This window comes from Halichoerus grypus, chromosome 8 (assembly GCF_964656455.1).
Source record: "Halichoerus grypus chromosome 8, mHalGry1.hap1.1, whole genome shotgun sequence".
NCBI lineage: Eukaryota > Metazoa > Chordata > Mammalia > Carnivora > Phocidae > Halichoerus > Halichoerus grypus.
This window is the reverse complement of record NC_135719.1, coordinates 121,220,778-121,245,507: the sequence shown is the minus strand read 5'-3', so window position 1 is coordinate 121,245,507 and position 24,730 is coordinate 121,220,778. Positions and strand designations below refer to the sequence as shown.

General features: G+C 45.8%; 1 protein-coding gene across 6 annotated transcripts in view; it reads right to left on the bottom strand.

Moving 5' to 3' along the window:
* Positions 1-24,730, bottom strand: part of SMOC1 (SPARC related modular calcium binding 1) — a 152,423-nt gene that overhangs the window by 72,537 nt on the left and 55,156 nt on the right. For 3 of the 6 annotated variants that reach the window (XM_078053848.1, XM_078053849.1, XM_078053850.1), the window contains exons 2-4: positions 10,211-10,376; positions 8,970-9,082; positions 8,626-8,643 (exon numbers count right to left, since the gene is read on the bottom strand). In XM_078053848.1, coding sequence (XP_077909974.1) covers positions 8,626-8,643; positions 8,970-9,082; positions 10,211-10,376 — 297 coding nt within the window. Of the gene's footprint in view, positions 1-8,625; positions 8,644-8,969; positions 9,083-10,210; positions 10,377-15,621; positions 15,641-24,730 lie in introns of those variants that run through there. The other 3 variants (XM_036107245.2, XM_036107248.2, XM_078053851.1) reach the window with 2 other exon arrangements.

Here is a 24,730-nt window from a genome sequence, read left to right as displayed (position 1 = left end):
CCTATGATAGATCACATGTTAGGCCACAAAACAAATCTCAATAAACTGAAGAAAATAAAATCATTTCAAGCATCTTTTCTGACCACAATGGTACGAAACTAAGAATCACTTACAAGAAGAAAACTGGAAAAACCACAAACACTTGGAAATTAAACAACATGCTACTGAAAAACTACCAGAAAAAAAAAATCAAAGAAGAAATCAAAAAATACCTAGAGACAAATTAAAACAGAAAAATGACATAGCAAAATCTATGGATGTAGCTATAATGGTTCTAAGAGGAAAGTTCATAGAAATACAGGCCTACCTCAAGAAACAAGAAAAATCTCAAATAAACAATCTAACTTTACACCTAAAGGAACTAGAAAAAGAAGAACAAATGAAACCCAAGGGTAGTATAAGGAAGAAGATTAGAGCAGAAATAAATAAAATAGAGAATAAAAAGACAATAGAAAAGATCAATGAAACTAAGAGCTGGTTCTTTGAAAAGATAAATAAAATTGACAAACCTTCAGCTAGACTCACCAAGAAAATAAAAAAGAAAGAACTCAAATAAAATAAAAAGTGAAAGAGAAGTTACAACATATACCATAGAAATACAAAGGATTATAACAGAATACTATGAATAATTACATACCAACAAATTGGGCAAACTAGAAGAAAGGGATAAATTCCAAAAACATACAATCTTCTAAAGCTGAATCAAGAAGAAATTGAAAATCTGAATAGACTGATCACTAGTAAGGATACTGAAGCTAAATCTTCCCAAAAAGCAAAAGTCCAGGACCAGATGGCTTCACTGGTGAATTCTATCAAGCATTCAAAGAAGATTTAATACCTACCCTTCTTCTTAAACTCTTCCAAAAAGTTGAAGAGGAGGGAACACTCCCAAACTCATTTTAAGAAGCCAGCATCACTGGCGCCTGGGTGGCTCAGTTGGTTAAACGTCTGCCTTTCGCTCAAGTCATGATCCCAGGGTCCTAGGATCAAGTCATCCCGCATAAAGCTCCCTGCTCAGCAGGGAGTCTGCATCTCCCTCTCCCTCTGCCCCTCCTCCCCACTCATTTTCTCTCTCTCTCTCAAATAAATAAATAAAAATCTTTTAAAAAATAAAGAAGAAGCCAGCATCACCCTGATACCAAAACCAGACAAGGACAACAACAAAAGAAAATTAAAGGTCAATATCCCTGAAGAACATAGATATAAAACTCCTCAACAAAATATCAGCAAACCAAACTCAACAATACATTAAAGGATCATACACCATGATCAAGTGGGATTTACTCCAAGGATGCAAGGATAGTTCAATATCCACAAATCAATCAAAGTGATATATCACATTAAAAAAAAGGAAAGATAAAAATGATATGATCATCTCAACAGATGCAAAAAAAGTATTTGGCAAAATTTGACATCCATTTATGATTAAAACTTCTCAACAAAGTGGATATAGAGTGAATGTACCTCCACATAATAAAGGCCATATATGACAAACCCAATGCTAATATTATTCTCAATGATGAAAAGCTGAAAACTTTTCTTCTAAGATCAGGAACAAGACAAGGAGCCTCACCCTCCCCACTTTTATTCAACATAGTATTGGAAATCCTAGCCACAGCAATTAGGCAAGGAAAAGAAATAAAGTTCATCTAAATAGGAAAAGAAGAAGTAAAACATTCACTATTTGCAGATGACATGATACTGTACAGAGGGAACCCTAAAGATTCCACCAAAAAAGCTGTTAGAACTAATAAATGAGTTCTGTAAAGTTGCAGGATACAAGATTAATATACAAAAATCTGTTGTGTTTCTATACACTAATAATAAAATATCAGAAAGGGAAATCAAGAAAACAATCCTATTTACAATTGCATCAAAAAGAATAAATATTTATGAATAAACTTAACCAAGGAGGTGAAAGACCTATACGTTGAAAACTATAAGACATTAAAGAAAGAAATTTAGAAAGACACAAATAAATGCAAAGATATTTTTGTGTTCATGGATTAGAAGAATTAATATAGTTAAAATATCCACATTGTGATGAGCACTGGGTGTTTTACTTAACTAATGAATCATTGAACACTACATCAAAGACTTAGAAAGAAATAATTAATTTTTAAAAATCCAGAAAAAAATTTAAAAAAGAAATAAAATCTAAAGATAAATAAAATGTCCACACTACCCAAAACAATCTACAGACTCAGTGCAATTCCCATCAAAATTCCAATAGCATTTTTAATAGAACTAGAACAAATAATTCTAAAATTGTATGGAACCACAAAGCCCCTTAATAGCCAAAGCAATCTTGAGAAAGAACAAAGGTAGAGGTATCACACTCCCAGATTACAAACTATACTACAAAGCTATAGTAATCAAAACAGTACAGTATTAGTATTCAAACAGACACACAAACCAATGGACCAGAATCAAAAGCCCAGAAATAAACCCACCCCTATATGGTCAATTAATATATGACAAAGGAGGGAAGAATATACAATGGGGAAAGGACAGTCTCTTCAATAAATGGTGTTGGGAAAACCGGACAGCCACATGCAAAAGAACAAAACTGGACCACTGTTTTACACCATACCCCAAAATAAACTCAAAATGGATTATTTTCATTTTTTTATTTATTTTAGAGAGATAGAGAGAGGAGGAGGAGGGGCAGAGGGAGAGGGGGAGAGAGAATCTTAAGCAGGCTCCACACCCAGTGCAGAGCCCGATGTGGGGCTCAATCTCAGGACCCTGAGATCATGACCCAAGCCAAAATTAAGAGTTGGAAGCTTAACCAACTGAACCACTCAGGCGCCCCAAACTCAAAATGAATTAAACACTTGAATGTAAGACCTGAAACCATAGAACCCCTAGAAGAAAACATAGGCAATAAGCTCCTTGATATCAATCTTAGCAATGTTTTTTTTTTTTTTATCTGACTCCAAAGGCAAGAGGAACAAAAGCAAAAATAAACAAAACAAATGGGACTACATCAACCCAAAAAGCTTCTGCACAGAGAAGGAAACCATCAACCAAATGAAAAGGCAACCTATATATTCAATAAGGGGTTAATAACCAAATATATAAAGAACAACAACTTAATAACAAAACCAAACAATCCAGTTTAAAGATGTGCAGAGGATCTGAATAGACATTTTTCCAAAGAAGACATACAGATGGCCAACAAGCACATGAAAAGATGTTCAATATCACTAATTGTCAGGGAAATACAAATCAAAACCACAATAAGATATCACCTTCCACCTGTCAGAATGGCTAGTATCAAAAGGATAAGAAATAACAAGTCTTAGCAAGGATGTGAAGAAAAGAGAACCCTCGTGCTCTGTTGGTGGTAATGTATATTGGTGCATGACTACAGAAACAATATGGAGGCTCCTCAAAAAATTAAAAATAGAATTACCATACGATCCAATAATTCCACTTCTGGGTATTATCTAAAGAAAATGAAAATACTAATTCACAAAGATATAAGCACCCCTATGTCCACTGCAGCATTATTTACAATAACCAAGATATGGAAACAATCTAAGGGTCCAACAATGGATAAAGAAGACATGGTTTGTGTGTGTGTGTGTGTGTGTGTGTGTGTGTGTGCGCGTGCGTGCAATGGAATATTACTCAACCATAAAAAGAATAAAATCTTGCCATTTGTAACAACACAGATGGATCTTGAGAGCTATGTTATGTGGAGTAAGTCAGAGAAAGACAAATACTGCATGATTTCACTTGTATGTAGAATCTAAAAAACAAAACAAACAAACAAAACAAAGCCCAGATACAGAGAACAGACTGGTAGTTGCCAGAGGGGAGAAGGGTTGGTGGGTGTGAAAAAGATCAAGGGAACAGGAAGTACAAACTTCCAATTGTAAAATAAATGAGTCATGAGGATGTAATGTAGAGCAGAGAGAATGTAATCAGTATTATTGTATTAAATTTGTATGGTGACAGATGGTAACTAGACTTATTGAGGTGATCATTTCACAATGTGTACCAAAGTTGAATCACTATGTTGTACACCCAAAACTAATATAACATTGTATCTCAGTTATACTTCAATAAAATTCTTAAAATTAGGTAGATTTATATGTAACATGAAAATAAATCCACAATGTAATTAGTTTAAGAAAATGTTATTAAAGGGGCACCTGGGTGGTTCAGTTCGTTAAGTGTCTGCCCTCGGCTCAGGTCATGATCCCAGGGTCCTGGGATCAGAGTCCCACATCGGGCTCCCTGCTCAGTGGGGAGCCTGCTTCTCCCTCTGCTTGTGCTTGAGCCTGCCACCCCCCCCAACCCCGCTTGTGCTCGCTTTCTCTCTCTCTCTCTGACAAATAAATAAATAAATAAAATCTTTAAAATAAATAAATAAATAAATAAAATTGTATTAGTTATTAATTTTTTTAAATAGAAAATGTTATTAGAAGATATATATTATACGATTTTTGTCCTAAAAAATGATAAGTATATAAAGGGAAAAAACTGGAGGGTTAGAGACTCAACAGTTCTTTCTTTTTTTTTTTTTTTAAGATTTTATTTATTTATTTGACAGAGAGAGATAGAGAGCGTGCACACAAGTAGGGGGAGTGGCAGACAGAAGGAGAGGGAGAAGCAGGCTTCCCGCCGAGCAGGGAGCCCGATGCGGGGCTCAATCCCAAGACCCTGGGATCACGGCCTGAGGCGAAGGCAGCCGTTTAACTGACTGAGCCACCAGGCGCCCCAACTGTTGCTTTTTCAAGGAGATAAGATCATCGGCTCTACCTTTCTACCTTAAATACTTCTGCATTATCAGAATTCCTTTTTTACAAAGCATATATAACTTTTCTATTTAGAACAAAATGAAAATAGTTCTTTTTAATTATTTGATGAATTAAGTCCCTAACATACCTACATACAGCCACTACGTAAAATGAGCCTCTGTAACACATCGTTTTACTAGCTGCAGAGTGCAGCAGCTATGAATTGAGTATAAATTATGCTTAATTTGTTTAAGTGATTCTCCATTACTGGATATTTAGATTGTTTCCAAATTTTTGCTACTATAAGCAGAACTTAGATGGAAATCCATGGGGCTAAGTATTTGCACATATTCTTAATGTTTCCTTAGAATAAATTCCTAGAAGTGGAAGGGTAAGCACAAGATGTGGGCACATCTAAGGACTTTTGACCCATATTGCAAAATTATCCCACAAAATGTCAATGCCAATTTACTTTCCAAACTGTAATGTGGGAGGGTAGCTTTTTCCCTTTAGTAATTCTCAATAGTTAGTAATATTCAACCCTGAATATTACTATCTTTTCTCCAATTTTTAACAATTTGGTAAGCAAAATGACATTTTTTAGTTTATATTTCCTTAATTATTAAGGAAAATGTCATGATTCATATTCACTTATTGGCTATTTGTTACTACCGTGTGATCTGCTGGTTGGTATCTCTTGCCTGCTTTTCTACTCGGATCTTCTTTCTGGTGTGTAAGAATTCTTCATATTTTAGCCCTTGTGTCATTAAGGCTAATAAGTGTCATTTGTCTTTTAGTTTTGGTTAAGGTTTTATGTTCAGAAACTTTTTTTAAAAAGATTTATTTATTTTAAAGAGAGAGAGAGTAGGGAGGAGGGGCAGAGAGGAAGGAAAGAATCCAGAGCAGACTCCCCGCTGAGCGCAGAGCCTGCCGTGGGGCTTGATCTCAGGACCCTGAGATCCTGACCTGAGCTGAAATCAAGAGTCAGACACTTAACCAACTGAGCCACCCAGGTGCCCCTGTTCAGAAACTTCTAATTGGTATAAATTTTTTCAACAATAAAATGCACTTGGAATTCCAAATTACTGACTTGTAAATGGGCATTTGAAATACGACCATGTATATTGGCCACTTTATCACTGGTTTTCATATCTTTTCAACGAAAGCTCCTTGAAGGCACAAGTCCTGACATTTCTTGAACCCTCCATGGCAACTAGCACACAGCCCAGAACAGAACTCCAAAATGCTGGAGATGAAAACAATACTGTGTCTGGGATTTGCTTTGAAACAGTCCAGTTCGGGGTGGGAGATGAAAACAAGACAGAAATCAAACAGAATCAGCCACACGTTAGTAATTGTTAAAGCTGGGTAACGGGTACATGGAGTTCATTATACTATTATTTCTTTTTGTATATTTGAAGATTTCTGTAATCAAAAGGATTTTTTTTTCTTCTTCTTTTTTTTTTTTTCCTTTATGGATTGGCCACTAGCATCACGGTGAGGACTTCTGGAATAACAATGGTGATGAATATGAATTACACAAACATCAAGGCCACTTTTTATAGCATAAAAATGTTAAAAGCCCAGGCTTTGAAATTAGGTAGGGCTGGGTACAAACCCTTTCCAGTGTAAGTGACCTTGAACCAGTTTTTCAACCTCTCTGAAACTTAGTTTTCCTTTATAAATAAGGGTATTAATAACTACCTCAAAGGGTTCCAGTGAAGATTAACGGCTCTAAAACTTGGTGCCTCGCACCAAGCAGCACTCCGCAGAGTAGCCATCATTATTACTCAGTGATGCACCGGCTTGACAGGCTCCAGCCAACATTTCCTGGTGGTGTTAATCCAATACCCTTCCACTACAGCTGAGCTTTCAGTTAATCGGTTTGGGCAGCAATCTGACAACTGCTTGGCAGAGGACTTGGCAGAACAGATGTCAGGAATTACGTTCCTGACACCAGAAGAGAAAACAGATAAGGCCATAGGAAAGGACAAAGCGCTTAACTCCCAACCTGACTCAGCAGATCCCCAGAGAGCCTGAACTCCACATTCCAAGGATGCAGTCAAGAACAAGAGTGATGACAACAGCGGGTCATTCAAAACTTTGACCAGACACTATCATCACCTGGGGAGCTTAAAATAACACAATGTCTGGGGCCCACTCCCAGCCTTTGGGGTGTAGACTAGGTATCAAGGTTTTTCAAAGTCGCACGTGACCTAACGCGCACCACCCTGCTGTGTGGGTTGGGGTTCGGGCTGGGGAGGGAAGAGGACAGGGCAAACAAAGAAGAGAACAGAGACCACTGCATCCCATGTGAACCCCATTAAAACCAGCCCACTCATGTGGTCCCAAGCTGTGTCCCATGCCAAACAAATCCAGTCCTATTAGGGTCCCCTTGCTCCCTCCATAAACTTCAAGAGCCCATTACCATATAATAATTCACAGGGCTAAAATATGGTAATAACGTCAGGATGCGTGCCTATCAATATTCTAAAGAATATTAAAGTAACACAGCTGGTCTCTGGATGTTGGTCTTAGAAAACAAAACAAAAAAGTCCGGCTAAGCGATAGTGGAGGCTGGGGGAGGGAGAAAGCACTCTGTCTCACAGCCTTCAGGCAGCCTGTCCCTGTTACTGAAGCACACTCAAAGAAGCAGGCTCCTTTCGTGAAGTTATTTCAGCGTCTTTGATCAAGGGAAAAAGCACATCCATTTCAATCACCGTAACGGGGATGAGCGGGCTGTCGGGCCGCCGGCTGCCCACCACGGCGAGCCGGCCTCGGGCTTGCAGACACATGGCAGTGCTTAGCGTGTCAAACAAACGAAGGGGCTCTTGACTGTCTATCCAACCTCTGTTGAACCTCAGGGGCCCCCTCATTTAGCAATTCTGCCCGGATTAATCTGGAAGTTCCTTTGCCGGCAAACACCACCTGGTCAGGACCGGCCTCGCCGAAACCAAAGCTGACCTGTCTGTCACGAGGCGGAACGCACTTCAGAACCAGAAGGGCAGGAGTCAACCTTCTCACGAGCAACACACGGAGGTGACACAATTGTACAGAAAGGGAAAAATGACGGCCATCAACTTCGCCTCCTCCCTACGACCTCTATTCCCCACCCCCGCCCCGTTCTCGGCCCCAAACTAAGTTGAGAGAGGTCCGATTTTCTCCCCTACACGTGATTTCTCAGCAGTGCAGTTTCAAACATATACACAAACATCCCCTGCCTTCTTTTCACCAGAATACATAATAAATAAAAAATGGAGGAAGGGAAAGTTCAAGAAAAGGTTTTACTTTCCTTAAGCGACATCATCCGTAACATCTTGGGAAGATGTGAGGAGTAGCACCAGAGTGGATATGGGGATAATGCTGATGAAAATGCAGGATATTTAAATAGCATCTATGTGTTCCAAGTGTTGTTCATGCACGAACGCATTTAAATCCTCACCACAGCCCCATGAGATAAGCTATAGTATACTCCTATTTAATAACAATCATAACAATAGTAACATATAATAATATGTACAATGTAATGACTATGATTATGTATGATAATGATGGCAATCATAATCTCGTGCTACCTGTGTTTTAGAAACAGTTGTGCCAACTTCAACGTGGCCAACATTACTTTTACACAAAGCACTAACCAGAAGACCATGCAGGATGAGAGGTGGGACTGCCCAAAAGGCAATTTTTAAATCTGAGTGAATGCATACACGTGCATGCATGCACATGCATGTGTGTGTGTGTATACACACACGCACACACTCCAAGAATCATGGTACAATGTGTACTCAAAGGGAGCCCTGCTTCGTTCAAGCACTAGGGGTAGGAAGAAGGGGAGTGCAGAAGGGGTAGAAATAAACAGTGAAGGGATTACCAGGGTTGCCCTTGGAAACTGGCAGGGATAAGAAAAATAATCAGCCTGCATTTGACAGAAGAGAAAAACGGAGACAGCCAGCAGGGAGGACGGGGACCAAGCAATGCTGGTTTCCTGGCTCGGACTTCCATGCCCCTTTTCAGGACCCACTGCCAGCTGGCAAGGGATGGCATGGGGGGCCCAGGAGGGGGAGTGCAGGCACCAGAAGGTAGCACAGGGGGGTGTCAAAGAGCCCTCAGCAGTTTCCCAGAAAGCAAAGGCTCTGAGGGGCCCTCCCACTCTCAAGCACCTCCCCTCGGCCTCAGTCCAGGAAATGGGTCTGAGAGACTTGGCCAAGGCCTCACCTGGGTAAAGGAGCCGTCTTCGCTGCACTCCGGGACAAACACCGCCTCCTGCGGCTTCTTGGCTTGCTCCAGGGCCTGAGCCCGCTCCAGGCGACACTTGCTCTGGCCAGCGTCTATAAGAGGAGAGGAGGCGCGAGGTTCATACTCCGCTTGAATCCACACTGGAGCCATGAGACAAAATGGCTGCCCAGTACTAGGAAAGCTGAGGGAAAACCTCTCTGCAGATGGGTGAGCCCCCATACCTCCAACTGGCTTTTCTACCAACACAAGGGCAGTGGCTGGTACGTGATGCTCAGCCACACCTTCCTCTTAGTGTTATTCTTAGAAAAGTTGGGGAGGTGCATTTATATCAGATTCTGCTTATGTTTTTTTTCTCCCAAGTACCCTTAGCGCCTCCCATGGGAAAAAAAAGTCCCACCTCTATTATTTTTCACTGGGCTTATTGAAAAAAATTGCAAGCCCAAGGGGTCTCAAAGATGTTTTAGAGTTCCAGAATTGCAAGCACTTTCTTTGGAAGATCAGAAGCTCTAGGGCAGCCTGTTTCGTCTCACACAATTCCTACAACAGCTCTAAGCAGCCCAGGGATTGCTAACGCAAATATCTACAGGGCAGAGGAACGTGATATAAATTAGGGAGCCGAACCAGGTGTGCAAAGAGTGGCACTCAGCTTGGAGGTACCACAATTAGAGAACAGCCCTCCCCCCCAAAGGAGGAAGCTGCCACCCAGGTCTAGCCATGTGTTTCCCTGTGGAATACTGGAACACAGACCTAATACGAGCTTCCAATTATTTATGAGAAGTACAAAAATCCAGATTTTTATGTTGAATCTCTCCATTTTTAAATGTTGTCTCAAATGTTTTTAATATTTTTAAACATACGAGCAGCCCAAACAAAATACATCTGTTGGCCAACAATTTGGAAGCCCTCCTTATTCAGGAGCCAACAATAACGTCTTGCTATTTTAAGCATCTCCATTTACAAAAATAAAAAATAAAAATAAATAGCTCTAGCCAGATAGCAGCCCATCTCTCTAAGCCCTAGCCTGGTGGCAGTGTTTGAAAGACATCATCGTGCTCATTCCTTCGGGTAGGCCCGTTCTCCTTCCCCTCTTCCCCAATGGGGAAACACAAGGAACACAAGTAACAGACTCATTCTCAGCCTCCCCCACGGACAGCGCCCCATGCAGGGCACGGTGGTGCCTGGGAGCCTCCTCTCTGCTGGGTGGATGTGCACACACTCACCTTTGCATCTGCCTCGATGTACCACACCCAGGGTCGGGTCTCTGCATTTGGCTCGCTGGTACTCACACATGGACTCATAGGACCTGCCGTCGGAGGCACAGATGGGTTTGGGTTGAGTCCTGGAGCAGTGGAGGTTGCACTGAGGGTCACGGTCGCTTATGAGGAACTAGGTTGGAGAAAAGTGAAAGGGTGTCGAGGTTACTTTTGCAAGAAAAGTAAGGGTGAATCCATGTCTCACAATACTAGTTTGCCTGGGGGAGCAAGTCCAGAATAAACCCAGTTATTAAACCCTAGAAGTGGAATGGAGCCACAAAGTCTAACCAAGGAAAGCATCCCGTGCTAAATAATTCACAGGCAGGATCTCCTTAATCCTCGCAACAGCCCTGTGAAATAGGAACTATTTGTTTCACAGATAAAGAAACTCCAGCCAGAAAGAGGTAACTGGTCCAACGTTACATAGCTATAAGTGATAGATTTGAACGTAGATCAGTCAGAAGTCAAATCAAAGCTTTCACCACCAGGATATTCAGCCTCTCCATCCTTGCACGTGGCCACATGACCCTGTTTGGGTACTTCCCCAAATCAGGAACTCACTAGCAATCTCTACATTCCATCTTTGGAGAGTTTAATTTATTAGAAAGTAGTTTGGAGACCCAACTCGATCACCCTTCAATTTCTGCCTACTGCTCTCTGGCAAAATACAAGTGATTTTCTATGAGAAAGGGATTTCCTGATTTAAAAAGATAATAATCATCAAATTGGGAAATACTGGGTTAAACAGGTTTCTTTTTTTTTTTTAAGATTTTATTGATTTATTTATTTGAGAGAGAGAAACAGCATGAGAGGGAAGAGGGTCAGAGGGAGAAGCAGGCTCCCCACTGAGCCAGCAGCCCGATGTAGGACTCCATCCCGGGACTCTGGGATCATGACCTGAGCCGAAGGCAGTCGCTTAACCGACTGAGCCACCAGGCGCCCTGATGGTTTCTTTACTGCAGGACTTCTCAGACATCTTTGGTACGTTCTTACGCATCATTATAGCAGCAAATTGTGTGCTACTCCTCCCATTTTGCTAATTCCCTCCCCTTGAATCTGGACTAGCCTCAGCAATTTGACCAATAACATGCTGTGGAAATGAGGTTTTGGGACTTGTGAGCTTTACAGTTTCCTCCCAGGCCTGTTGCAACACTCACTCTGGGGAAACTCAGCCACCATGCAGGAAGCCAAACAACCCTGAGACCGCCACACTATGAGGAAGCCCAAGCTAGCCTGTGACAGAACCATGGGCAGAGATGCCCAACCAACCCAGGCACAGAGACCAGTGAGTGAAGAAGTCTTTCTATGAGTCCACCCCCCACTATCATCTGATTGCAGCTACCGGATAAAAATAAGTAATTGCCTGAGACACCCCAAGTGAGAATTGCCCAGCTGAGCCCAGTCAACCCATGGAGCTGTAAGGGACAATAAATTGTGCTAAGCCATCCAGTTTCATGGTATCTTGTTACACAGCAAGAGATAAGCAGATCAAGGGGCATGTAGGATGATGCATCTCCCACTTACTTATTAGACCATGAACCCTTTTGTCAGTGAACCCCTGCTAGCAACTATAGGATATAGCTGGAAAATAATTGGATCATACACTAATCCATGAACTTCTGTTGAATAACCTGTGATTAGGCTGCATGGGCCTTGAGAGCTGGATCCATGCTTATCCACCCTTAAATAGCAGAGTTGTAGGTCCACTCAAGGCTCTCTACCAGTACAAGTTGACAGAATGCATATCCCACAATAATGCACGGCAATGTCATGGGCACACCTGGCTATTGGTGATACTTGAGTTGACTGAATAATCACGCCAAGCTCATAGGGTTTAGGGAAGGTGTGAGTACAACCCCTGTTTCAGATGTATCTTGAGGCCCTTTGTGCAAAGCAAATAAATGAGAACTTGACCCTTTTCCAGAACAGCAGAGGGAGTCTGGGGGCAGCATCACCCCCTTCAAGGGAGCACTAGGAACACACCCCTCCATACTGGCCAAATTCCCAGAGTGTCCAAGCCCATCCACTAGCACACAGACTGCCTCCCAACTATAAAACCAGTCCCTTCCACTACCCTGACCTCACACCTGGGTGCTGGCTGCTCAGCACAGGGAGGGAGCAGCTGAGGGCTGAAACCATGCCGGCCTCCTCAGGATGGACAGTGCAACTTGTCTTCCCTGGAGACCCTCGGGGCTCCCACATGCACGGTTCAACCTGAGTCCTGCCCAAGGCCAGAGGGAAATGTCCTGATAGTGTCTCATAATAGAGTCTAGTGTTCTGGGATTGAAGCCAATACTAGAGAGAGCCATATCCAGAGGAAGCCCACTACCTCCCAGGCTGCCACACAGAGGGAAGAGTTTAAGCTCACTAGATAGCGGCCAGGGGTGGTATCATCCACACCTCAACCCTGCATGGCATCCCCAGCCTCACTCCCCTCAGGCTGCCCCTGCTTTAAACCCTAGAGCAGTGTCCCATCACCCTGGGGACCTTCACACGGTCTCCTAGGCCTGGCAGAATCTGACCCTGGGGCCCCTTCCCTGGCCTCAGCTCTTACGGCCTCGTCCCCACCTTGCTCACCACTGCTCAGGTACACGGGACTGCCTTCCATTTCCCAAATGAGCTACATTTGTTCCTCCCTCCAGGCCTTTGGACACACTGTTCCTTCTCCCTCCCCTCCCACCCCTACTTCAGATTTTGGCTCATATCATCTCTTTTAGGAGGCTTTCCCTGACTCTCACAGATGAGCACAGGTCCCCTATAATACCGTCTCACACCTCACTTTTCCTTCACGGCACTTAACAGTTTGTGATGATGAACTATATGATCTGATTAACAATGGAATCCCCAACTCTGAAACCTGCAAAGACAAGGAGAATGTCTATCTTGCCTGTGAATACATCCCCAGCATCTAGAACAAAGCTGGGACATTCCAGCATTTGAAGGATGAATATGATCTTGTAGCAGCATCTCCCACATGGCATTACCTCCAGACCAGCTGGTGCAATGTGACAGGTCCGGCCTGTGGGCTCCTGCCACCCCAGGAGGTCACTGGGCCATGCTCCCACCCCCTGTCCCCCCTACATTACATGGTGGGCAGAGGTCTTCCACAGCTTCCTGCCCCAGCTCCACCTCAAAATTTAAGTTGTCTCTGAGATTGAGAGGTGGGTCTTTTCTCTCCTACCCCACCCGGACCTCTCTGCCACTCCAGGCCTCCCCATCTACCACCGACGGTGCACCATGGAAAACTTGGAACGCAAAAGTCCAGCTGAATGAGGCGGGCTTGGGAAGCCCTGGTCACAGGCTCCTGAATGGGCACAGGACACAGGTGGCTGCAACCAGCAAAGCTGGCCTCAAACGTCTCTCTTCCTCCTTCTGTGTGGCCCTCCCAGACCCATTCCTAACTTGTCTGTGGCCTAGAAATGCAGCCAGACCTGGCTCTGTAATTTCGCCTGGTGAAGAGCCAGCCCCCAGCCAGAGGTGGCATTGGTATCCTCCCGCCCAGGCTTCCAGGCCAACCTGTGACCCCAAGACTGTCCGAGAGCAGGTCAAGTCGCTGTTGTTATCACATGACTGTTTTCTCACCTGTGGATCCACGCACTACTTACCTGAAGTGACACCTGCTCGTAAGACCTACCTTGTTAGGTTATTTTGCCATGGGAATCAGCAGGGGCCAAGGAGAAACATGCCCTTTTTTTCTCATGATCACACAAGGACAGAACTATCTGTAACTTCTAACGCCTGGGAAAACCAAGGAACTCATCCTTGGTGACAAAGGGATTTGGGTGGCCAGACCTTAAGTCTGAAGAACAATAATAATAAAAGCTGATAGTTAGGTATCACTTATGACACGTTAACTAATTTCACCCTACGAGGCAGGGTAAGTTACAATCCTCATTTTTACAGACGAAGAAACCAAAGCCCGGTGACCCCTCCAAGCATGTATGTGTGAGTGCTGGATCCGACACCCACAGCCTGGCTCAGAGCTCTGCTTCCAGCTACGCCAAAACCGCCTTTTTCATGATTACAGAGCAAGGCTGCAAGTAGGAGCTCTGACCCAGCTGCAAAACGGGATTCCCAAAGTCAAAACCGTTTACCGAGAGCCTACTGTGTGCTAGCCGCCAACCGCTGGAGACCCAGACAAGACAGGCCTGCCTTCTGGGCACTAGAAGCCTAGTGGGAGAAGCTCCTCACAGGGCCCTTGTTCACCTTAAAAAGCAGGGATCGGAAAAGACAAAGTGTCTTTTCAAACTCAAGGAGATTGCCCTGTTCTCTCTTCCTCAGCTCACGGGAGAGGAGAGCTGTGGGCGTCTCCGTGGCATTGAACTACAAGCCATAAATTTGGTTTGGAAATGGCTAGCTCTGGGCTGACAGAGACGCTATGGCAGCCATGCCAGAGACCAGCTTAATGACTGGGGGAACATTCTGTCTGCAAATAGACAGGTTAAAGAGCTTCAGAAGAAGCCCCACCTACCCCAACACATGGAGATCCTTCCCACCTCCACAAGGGCTTCCAAAAGGTTCCATCTAGAAATTACTGGTCCCTGAGGCCAAGTAAAAAAGTTCTGAGACAGCATGGGGCCATTGCTAAAAGACTGTCTTCCACCGTCTGTGGTGTCTCATTTTCATCTGTTTTAGGAACTGTGTGTATTTGTGGTTGTTTAAAAAAAAAAAAAAGGCGATGAGTTCTATAAAATGGGCTTTTAATAGGACGTCTATGCCCTAATACGATCACCCAAACCTCCAGGGCCCGAGGGGACTACTTGGAGTCCACAAATACTGCTTATTCAGCCATCCATTCACGTACTTTTGTCTTCAACAAGCCTGTACTATGCACCCAGCACTGCGTGAGGCCTGGCAGGCAGGAACACAACCCACACAGTCCTGCCCCCACGGGGCTTGCACTCTAGGGTGGAGACAAGTGAGCAGACAGTGGCCGCACAGCAAGGGGACAGGAGACTGCAGGACCCAGAGAGGACTTAATCCTAGGGACTCTGCAGTGCTAAAAGCCACGCAGTCCAGCAGAACTTTCTGTGATGGAAACATGTTCTTTATCTGTGCTGTCTAATACAGTGGCCACACACCACGTGTGGCTATTAAGCACTCAACTGTAGCTAATGCAACTGAGGAACTAAATTTTTAGTTGCATTTAATTTTAGTTCACTTAAATTTGCATAGCCACGTGTGGCTAGGGGCTACCATATCCAAGAGCACAGCTATAGAGGGGGAGAGAGAGAGGCTCATCCTCCCTGGAAATTCTCCTAGTTGAGCCAAGCTAAGACCCATTGGACCAAGGCAAAAAAGAAGCAGAGCCTGAGGATAAAAATCGGTTCAATACTTATTGATCAACAGCACCACATCCCAGGAGGTCCTCAGTGTACCTGAAGTCACGAAGGTGGCTTTTTCCTCTCTACTGCGGGAGTCAGGAGCTCAGGCTACAGGTCCCAAGTGCCAACGTGTGGCCTGAGTCAGTTCGCTCGGCACACAGACCAAACTCAGAGTCTGAGTCACCCTGCGGGAACCTGAACCCCCGAGCCACAGACGTCTGCTGTGGGCTCGAGAGCAGCCATAGTTAAAGGAAGGTTTTGGTGCTTGGCGGGTGCAAGCTGTCTACCCAGCTAGACAAAGCATGGACCATTTCTCTTGGGGGTAGGGGGGCATAGTATTTTCATAAAAATCCTCGCATACATTCCCTTCCTTCTTTCTAACCAAAAGACAACAAAAACAAAACAATTATGCTAAATATGATTGTGTAATATGGAAGCCAAACAAAAGGGGCCAGGACAATTGTGAGTTTGCAATCATCTGCTACTCCCACCCTCTCTCCTTGGGGAGTGAATGATTCCAAAGCAAACACACAGCAGTTTGTGTCCTGCTCACATTTGTAAAGTAGGACAAGCACTTGAAATACACATCAACAATCCCTCCTTCCTAGTGGAAAAGTAAGCTACTGACTGGAGGCTGTCTTCTCCATAGAGGAGATAGAGGTAGATGAAATCAGTGTCAGACCAACAACCCCTTCTGTCTGAAACGCACCCATGCCTATCTTAGCCTTCAGGCTCCAGCAGAGTAGAATGCAAACCCTGCCACAGCTTTTGCACAGAGAGGCCACGCCGGTACCACAAGCCGTGCCAGGTTTCACTGACTGCCAGGTTTCCATGACAATACAGGGAACAGCAGAGGCAGCCTAAGGTTCCATCTAGGAGATGTTCGATCCTTTATAATATGGAGTTGGCCTTGCAGTCTTAACTTCCACCTGTACCATGCTGATTTAACCAGTATCTGAAATTCTAAATTGGCATTTTCCTGCTAACAGGCTTATCTCTCAGTTTTTCCCAGGCATAGAAGAGGAGGCAGGAGCCATTATAAACAACCAGGGCGCTGGCCCAGCCACTGGGCTTAGAAATGTGAAGGCCACCATTTGGAGTGGCAAGAGGCATTCCCCTTTATGATATCAGGTTCAAAAATCACAGGCCAAACTCAACGGATCTGAGGTTTCTCTTTAATAAATGTGCACATAACACAGCTTCTGCTACTCACTTTTAATATTTTTGCTTTGCTTCTCTGTTGCTGCAAAGCAAACCACCCCCGTACTCGGTGGCTTTAAACAACTAAGCATTTCTCTCAAGTCCATGGGTTGGCTGGGCTCAGCTGGAAGATTCTTCTGCTCCACGTGGTGTCAACCGGAGTAACACACTTGGGCTGCATTCAGCTGGGAGCGGGGCTGGGCCTTGAACAGCCCCTGTTGCGTCCCTCACTGGAGCCTCGGTCGGAGAGTCTGAAATAACTAGGCGGGCTAGCAGGCTAGGAAAGCCAGCAGGCTTTCCTCGTTTATCCATGATGATTTCGTTCGGTCCTTTATCTCTGGCCTAGATGTCTGACCGTACCTCCAACCTTTTCTCCCCGTTCCAGTGCAAATTCCATACTGCACGGAGGTTACATCCTGAAGAGCAAACATTTCCATGTTTAAACATCACCATTACTTAGCTCCTTGGAGCTCCTGCGGCCTCGTGTTCATACTTCCACCCAAGCCCTCAACACACTGCACCATCATTTGTGTGTTCACATGCGTGTGAAGGACTGCCTTGTCCCTCTGTGCGTGTGCAGGGCCGAACGCAGTGCCTCATCTACGGCAGCGGTCCAACACAGGTTTGACAATGAATGGAGTGACTGTCAAACCTTAGCGAAAACACATCTTGGATAAAAAAAGCTCCTTTTTTTTTTTTTATCATGTACTGTGAAAAGAGATATTCTTTGTTCAACGACTACCAAAAGCTTAAAACTCTCAAACACAGAGAGTAATGTAAGCTGTTTGTTCTCTTCTTTCCTTTTAAGGAACATCTGTTAGATAAGGAAAGCCATACATTAAACACAGGATTTTTCCCTTGAATTAAAGGAAAAGAAATCACAAAGACATTGAAGGGAATGTACCGGAGTGGCTGAGATAGGACCCATATACCCACGGCAGATATCATCATTAGGTAGCCAAGTGAGGCTGGCCCAGTGGGAATCCTCCTCACACAGGCCCCCGAAGCCTTCCTACTACCCTGCAGATAAGTCGTCCCCTCCATAAGGTAGGCAGTAAGCTGAGAGGCTCGGGCTTGCTGTGCCTGAAATGAGTATGTGTCAAGAGAAAACTCTGATAATCTAACAGCCAATGTGATTTACACTCTGGTTTGTCTTGCAGCCACCTTGTGCATGCACTTGACTAAGAACAACTGCCAGATGATAAAATGGTATCAGTGATTCATTTATTATATGTCAGGTTTTTGACACCCTGAATTCGCTTTTCCACAGAATTAACATTGTAAGCCATGGCCAGTCTCCAGGCCCAAACAGCGAAGTGCTACTTGGAAGGAGTGGCAAGGGGAGTGATCCCTACCCGTTTACCTGCTGTGTCGGTGACGAGCACAGTGAATGCCCCTCACGCCCGGGCCCCCAGTTAGCCCCACAGCTCTGCTCCTTCCTGCCGTGGGACTCGCTGGCCCTGGGAGAGTTCCTTCTCCCTGGACTGGGCCCCAACCTCATACCTCCTCTTCAGCCTTCCAATCTCAGTGCAAACGCTGCTTCTTTGGGGCACTGACTTCCCAGATGGGACCCCTGTGACGAGTCTCCTGTGTCACAACTGCAATTCAATGACCAGCAGTTTAATTGTACGTTTCTTGCCCAGGCACCAAGATCTGGGGGCCACACCGCTGGATCCCTTGTGCCCAGCAGGGGCCTTGCCTGAAGCGGGCACTCAAGAAATACTAACTGTGGGCGCCTGGGTGGCTCAGTGGGTTAAGCAACTGCCTTCGGCTCAGGTCATGATCCTGGAGTCCCGGGATCGAGTCCCGCATCGGGCTCCCTGCTCAGCAGGGAGTCTGCTTCTCCCTCTGACCCTCCCCCCTCTCATGTGCTCTCTCTCTCCTCTCATCCTCTCTCAAATAAATAAATAAAAATCTTTAAAAAAAAAAAAAAAAGAAATACTAACTGATCCGATGAACGAGGACAAAGCCGAGGCCCAGCCAGGCCAAGCAGGTAAGTGGCAGAGCATTCTTCATGTCTGCCTCGAAAGGGCCAGGTGGGGCTCTGCTGTTAGCTCTGGCAGTGGCGGCCGGGGTCTTCGGCAGTGGCCCTTCGGTGGGCAGGAGAGGAGAAGGGTCCGCAGGCAAAGCAAGCTTGCCTAAGGGAGGGATATTTTTCCCGGCATGTTTGTAAGTCAAAGTCCAGCTCAAGCTTTTAGAGCTCGGGCACCACAAAGCATTTCTGGGAGGTAACTCTGCTTTTGAAAGGAGAAAAAAGCCGCTCCCGGAGCCAGGGCCTGGAACGAGCAGTAGAGAACTGCATTCCAGACGTCTAGCTGCAGCTCAGCCTCTGACTCTCCGACCAGGGACTATCCACCTCTTGTCACTTGCTTCACCAGCTGCAAAACCCCACTTTAGTCTTTTTCCCCAGGGCCTGCACGTCTTTGGGAACGAAGAGCAATTTCACATTAAAACGTCAGTCACCCACCCGCTATCTAATCCATCATCTGCTTGGAAAATCCACATCCCGATTTCTGCCAGCTCGCTCTCACCCTTCCCTGACCCCACAGCCACTGCATTTACACAGGTGCAAAGGAGGGTCTTGATCTAGCGGCTTTGGAGTGGGGCGCGAGAAGATGGAGGGGGGCAGATAAGGGAGGTCAAAGGGAAGGGGAGGTCTGCAGCCACGGTGGTGTCTGCTCTTCTTCGACACACCTTCACCGCAGGGCCTGACAACAGCACGCCCCCGATTAAAGGGCTTTTCACGCTGCTGAGGGAAAGCAGACGTCCCCCTCCAGCTGTTCGGCAGCTGGAACCACTTCTGTTGTTTTAGCCAGGAGAGGCCTGACCTTTGTCACCCGGCCCCCTCCCCAAGAGAGGAATTTAGTGGTCACCCACCCCATCTACTCAGTTTCCCTCCTCCACTGTGCCCCCCACAGCGATGGGGATGACCGGTCAGGACCCCGGGGAGAAGGTTGTCGTAGGTCAGGTGCCACCGCGGGGGGACAGGAGGGGACGGAGGGTCAGCGGGTTTGACAGAGCAGCTGGGACCCTCGGTCCAAAGAGGCACTAATAAGGCTGCAAAGGTAGGGCTGACTCAGATGCTGGCAGTTCGCACAGACCCGTCCACACCCCGTGCATGCCCCCTGCCCGGCTACGAGAAAGGCGGCGCAGATAAAGTGTGGGTTAGGGTCCACGTTATCAAATTTCAAAAAAAAAAAAAGGAAGCATGATTGTAACTGAAAGAAGCCAGATTCAAAAGCCCACATACTGCATGACTCCATTTATATGACATTCTGGAAAAGGCAAAACTATTCAGGTATCAGTGATTGCCCGGGACTGGAAGGAGGAGGAGAAGGGTGAGAGAATGGGGGTGGGGAGAATATTCTCTATCTTGGTTATGTTGGTGGTCATACAACTACATAAACATTAAAAATCATAAAAGTGTAGACCTAAAAAATTACACTGTAAGTAAGTCATACTCCATAACCAAAAATAACCATAAAACTAAAGAAAAATAATGCCAAAGCATGTTTGTTTTGAATGGCACATCAGGCCTCCCATAGGCAGTCAAAGATGTTTCTGGAGATTTCTCTGCCCACTCCATCAATTACCAGGCATCGTGCTAGGTGCAGTGGGGTTTATGAAAAAAAGCAAGAACAAAGGCCCTGCCCTCCAAAGCTGAGCTAGTTGCAAAGACTTGCATCTTTGCTCCATAGGGACTGCATTTGCAACACCAGCAACCAGGAAGCAAAGCCTCAGTCACAGACAAAAGGATAGTGTGTTTGAAAACGGGATGCCAAGAAGCCCAAGATGTGGTATAGCTAACTCTTTAAAAAAGAGAGAGGGAAAAGAGGAGAGGAGAGAAAAGAAAGAAAAAAGAGGCATCCATTCAGCAAAGAATTGCTGAGCACCTAGTATGCCCCTGGGCTCTGCTGAGTGCTAAGGACAGAGCAGCTACCCCCCTGGTCTGTGGGGTCAGAGTAAGAAGTGCATTCAGACTAGAAGGATCCAGGAGGATTTCTCAGGGAAGGGGCCATCAAGGGGATTATAACGGATCTCCACAACAGGGAGGGATGTCAGGAAGGCATCCTAAGCAACAGGGACAGGTACACAGAAGCAAACTAGTTTTTATTTACTTTTATTTTATTTTATTTTTTGGATTTTATTTATTTATTTGAGAAAGAGTGAGCAAGTGAGCGAGAGAACACAAGCAGGGAGGAGGGAGAAGCAGGCCTCCCACCGAGCAGGGAGCCCAACGCTGGGCTCGATCCAGGACCCTGGCATCATGACCTGAGCCAAAGGCAGACGCTTAACAGACTGAACCACCCAGGGGCCCTGCAAACGTGTTTTTAAGAATAGATTAGGAATGACCACTTAGGGAGAAATAAAGCTCTAGGGCCAGGTTGGGGACAAGAACATGGAGGGTCTTGAAAATTCCCAGTTGTCTTTTTTTTTTGTCTTTAAAAAACTGGAAGCCAGTGAAGGAAGTAAAAGACAAGGTCAGACCTGAGCTATGGAAATCCCTGGCAAGGGTATGAAAGACCACAGAGACCGATCAGGAAATTACGAGAGCCGCATGCAGCAGCAAGGGAGAAGAAGGGGCGTACTGGGGCCAAGGAAGTGACCGGGTAGTACTGTTGGATGAGCTAAAAGCACCAAGAACCAAATAGCTGTCTGTGGGGAGGAGGACTGCTGCCCAGAGCAGGGCTGTCTGTGAACCCCATCACAGCCCTGCTGGACTCCCACAAGGTGAGGAAGAGACACGTGGGGTGCCACAAGCGGGCGTGTTGGCAAGGAAGAAGAAATGGAGGGCGAGTGGAGGCAAAACTACCTTCTTGAATGTGTGGAGTCCTTACAGCTCAAAAACCGTTTCGGTGTCGGCCCTCCTTGGTCACCAACAGGGCATCAGCCTTTCGATCAGGGGCAAACAGCATTTATGCTAGTCTCCTGCTTGCAGTCCAAGTCACTACAGATGAGCCCGCAGAACTCATGCAGTGAGGGCGTGGACAGTCAATTGCCCACCCCACCCCCACCCCTTGCCCCCACCAGCATAAATAAAAACCCCATCACTCCAAATCAAATAAACACAGCATTCTCCAGGACCCAGGACCCAGGACCCAGATTTTTTCAATTCTCCCAGCCCACAAGCACTGGGAAAAAAATAAGTAAAGGTTAAGTTCATGGTTAACAAGAAGCAGCAAAGTGGTCTTATATTCGGATGGTACCCAAGACATGGTGGGTTACAAGACAGAACTCAGACTTGGATGCAAAGCCAAGAAGACAGGGAAGGAGCTCTTAAGTGCCTGTTTGGTCTTAGATGCCCAGCCCTTCATCCCAGTGACACACACATTGGGTAGTAAGGATCTGCTACATTGGCACTATCTCTCCACCTGGCAGGAATGATTTATTCCGCCAAGGCTAGTGGCTCCTTCCGAAGTTATCCCGAATATTCTCACAGGCTCTGCCCAGTGACATGCTCCAAGTTTTCACTGGGTGTTGCTATGCGTGGAACTATCTAATAAGTCACTGAACATGCTGGTCAGTGGCAGTGGGACCCAGACACGACTCCTGCACACCCTGGCCCTGCCCCACCATACTCTGTCCCACTGTCACTACTAGCCTTCTATGCCCAGGGATATGTGATGTGTGTTTTACACCCCGGGGAACGAGCGAGGAGATTGGTCAGGATCGGGCTTGCCGACTATGGGGGTGGTGGTAACTGGGGTTGGGCCCCATAAACCTGGGTGCTGGGCAGTGACTGAGCCCCTCTGTTTGGAAGGACAAGGTCCCAAACAAAATTGTTTTCACAGGAGACTGGATGGGACTCTGGGCAAAGTGGGAGGTACAGAATCTGAAAAGGATGTTCAAGAGACTCAAGATCACTTTGAGAGATTCTAGGCATGCACAGAGCGATTCAAGGGCCTAGGTGACAAAGAGACACAGAAATGAGGCGGGTCTTTTCCCCACCTCTGCATGAAACCTAGTTCAGCTCTGGCAACTGAATCAATGGCTTTGGCAGCAGCTGGAGAGAGTTCCATTGGCACAGACCCTGGTGTTCTCATGGTGGGCACCGCCAGCAATGAGGTTCCTTTGGGCAAAGAGGAAAATCATGACTAATTTGTGGAAATATTTAAAGCACCCCAATGCTGTTTGAGCAGACGAGGGTCTTGAAGTCATTGCAATTTAGGAGTAAAGGTAAATGTGGCGCCATTTTGTAATCACAGACAGAAGAGGTTTGGAAATACCAGTTGTAAGAACAGACTCGAATGGGAGTGAAATCTACTTAGCAGGTTGTGGGAGTCAAAACAAGCAGCCCCGAGCTTAGGAAGAATTTGCAAAGGCCAACTGAAAATCTAGAGATCAATTTTCCACAACAGTGACACTGCATATGACTGTCAGGCTCCTAGGCTGGTCAACGAAATGCCTCAGTAGCTCATAATGTGGCAGAAATAAAGCTCACAACACTTGGCCCAGAGTAGGGTGGAGAGTGTGAGGTGGGTGGGAGTTGGATAACCCCCCCAAAAAGGAGCTAGTCGACTGTATCTGTTCACGACTGAGTTATGAGTGTGCCCACCGTATGGATGCCCGCACATGCGTGTGTGCAAATGCACACACACTTGGAAGTATCTTCTGGGGGGTACAAGCACTAGTATCTTCTGGGGGGTACAAGCACTAGCTTTGGTTCAAGAGTCTAGGGTCAAGTACGTTGACGAAGAAAGCTGCTAGCTAAGTTACTCGAAAAAGCAACAGCACTGTAAGTCTATCTCCCTCTCCTCATGGATTTGCCTTGCACTCTCAGATGTAAGTTCTTCCACACGACAGTATGCTTCCCCAAAGGAAGTGAATGGAGACCCTATTCAGTGAGCCCCGCCACCACCCACAGAAGTCATGAGCAGACACTCCTGGTCCCTCCTACAACAGGTCAGCTGTGCCAGGTGAACCCCCTGACACCCTGCAGTGTGCTTCCTGCCCCCACCCCTCACACGAACAGCCCCCCAGCATCCGGGGTGGTGGAGAAGCCCACAAGCCTCCTTTAGGACTGACTCATTTCATCTGAAAAACAGACGCTCATGCTGGCCAAGTCTCCTTTCTCATCCTGCCAGAGGGCCGCCTTTAGCCCTCACAAGACCACTACTCGGGGTTCTTGGTGCTGCCGCTGCTAGTTTTCTGACCTTAGAAGGCAGGTGTCCACTCACGTACGTTGCAGTGAGTCCTCCGACTCTAACCACTGACTGCCTTCATTATCAACACCAGCCCCACCCCAGCCCACCCAAGATAAAAGACTTCCACACGAAGTCTAAACATGGGGGGAGGAAGAGGCAGGAGCATTACACCCTCCAGGCTCCTGGGAATTATTTCATGGTCCCATAATAATTAAATGGAGAAACTAGTGTACTTTCAATGTCACGGGATTATCACGAAGGAAAAATGTCATTTTAATGCCTGTTTCATTTGGTCAAGATACTATGTCATATATATATGGCTCATCTTCATATCCACGTACACAGTGGAGCAATTTCTATTGACAAGAGAGATAACAGAGGAAGAAGCACTTTATCCGTAGCACTTGAGGAAATCCACTCCCTTACAGCACTAAGCCCTGGGGATGAAAGCTGAGAAAGTACAGACTGAAACAAACAGAAGAGGAAATCCCAGTCTTGCTATGTCATCGAATTATATCGGGCTGTGTGTGCTCACACTGTGTGTGTCCTTTTACTGCTATTTCCATGGTCATCTTGAGATCCTGCTGTACTGGGGCTGGGCTCCAGATCACCTAACACACATACAAATACACACACATACCCTCACACACACACACACACACACACACACACACACACACTGCCTGTAAAGTCACTTACAGACAAAAGGGAAGAAGAAATCGTTGGCCTATGCGGGACTGCCATGTGCCACGTAAAACCCAGTGCTGTCAGACCATCTTGGGCTGAAAATCCCCACTGCGTCGCTCAGACAAGGATTA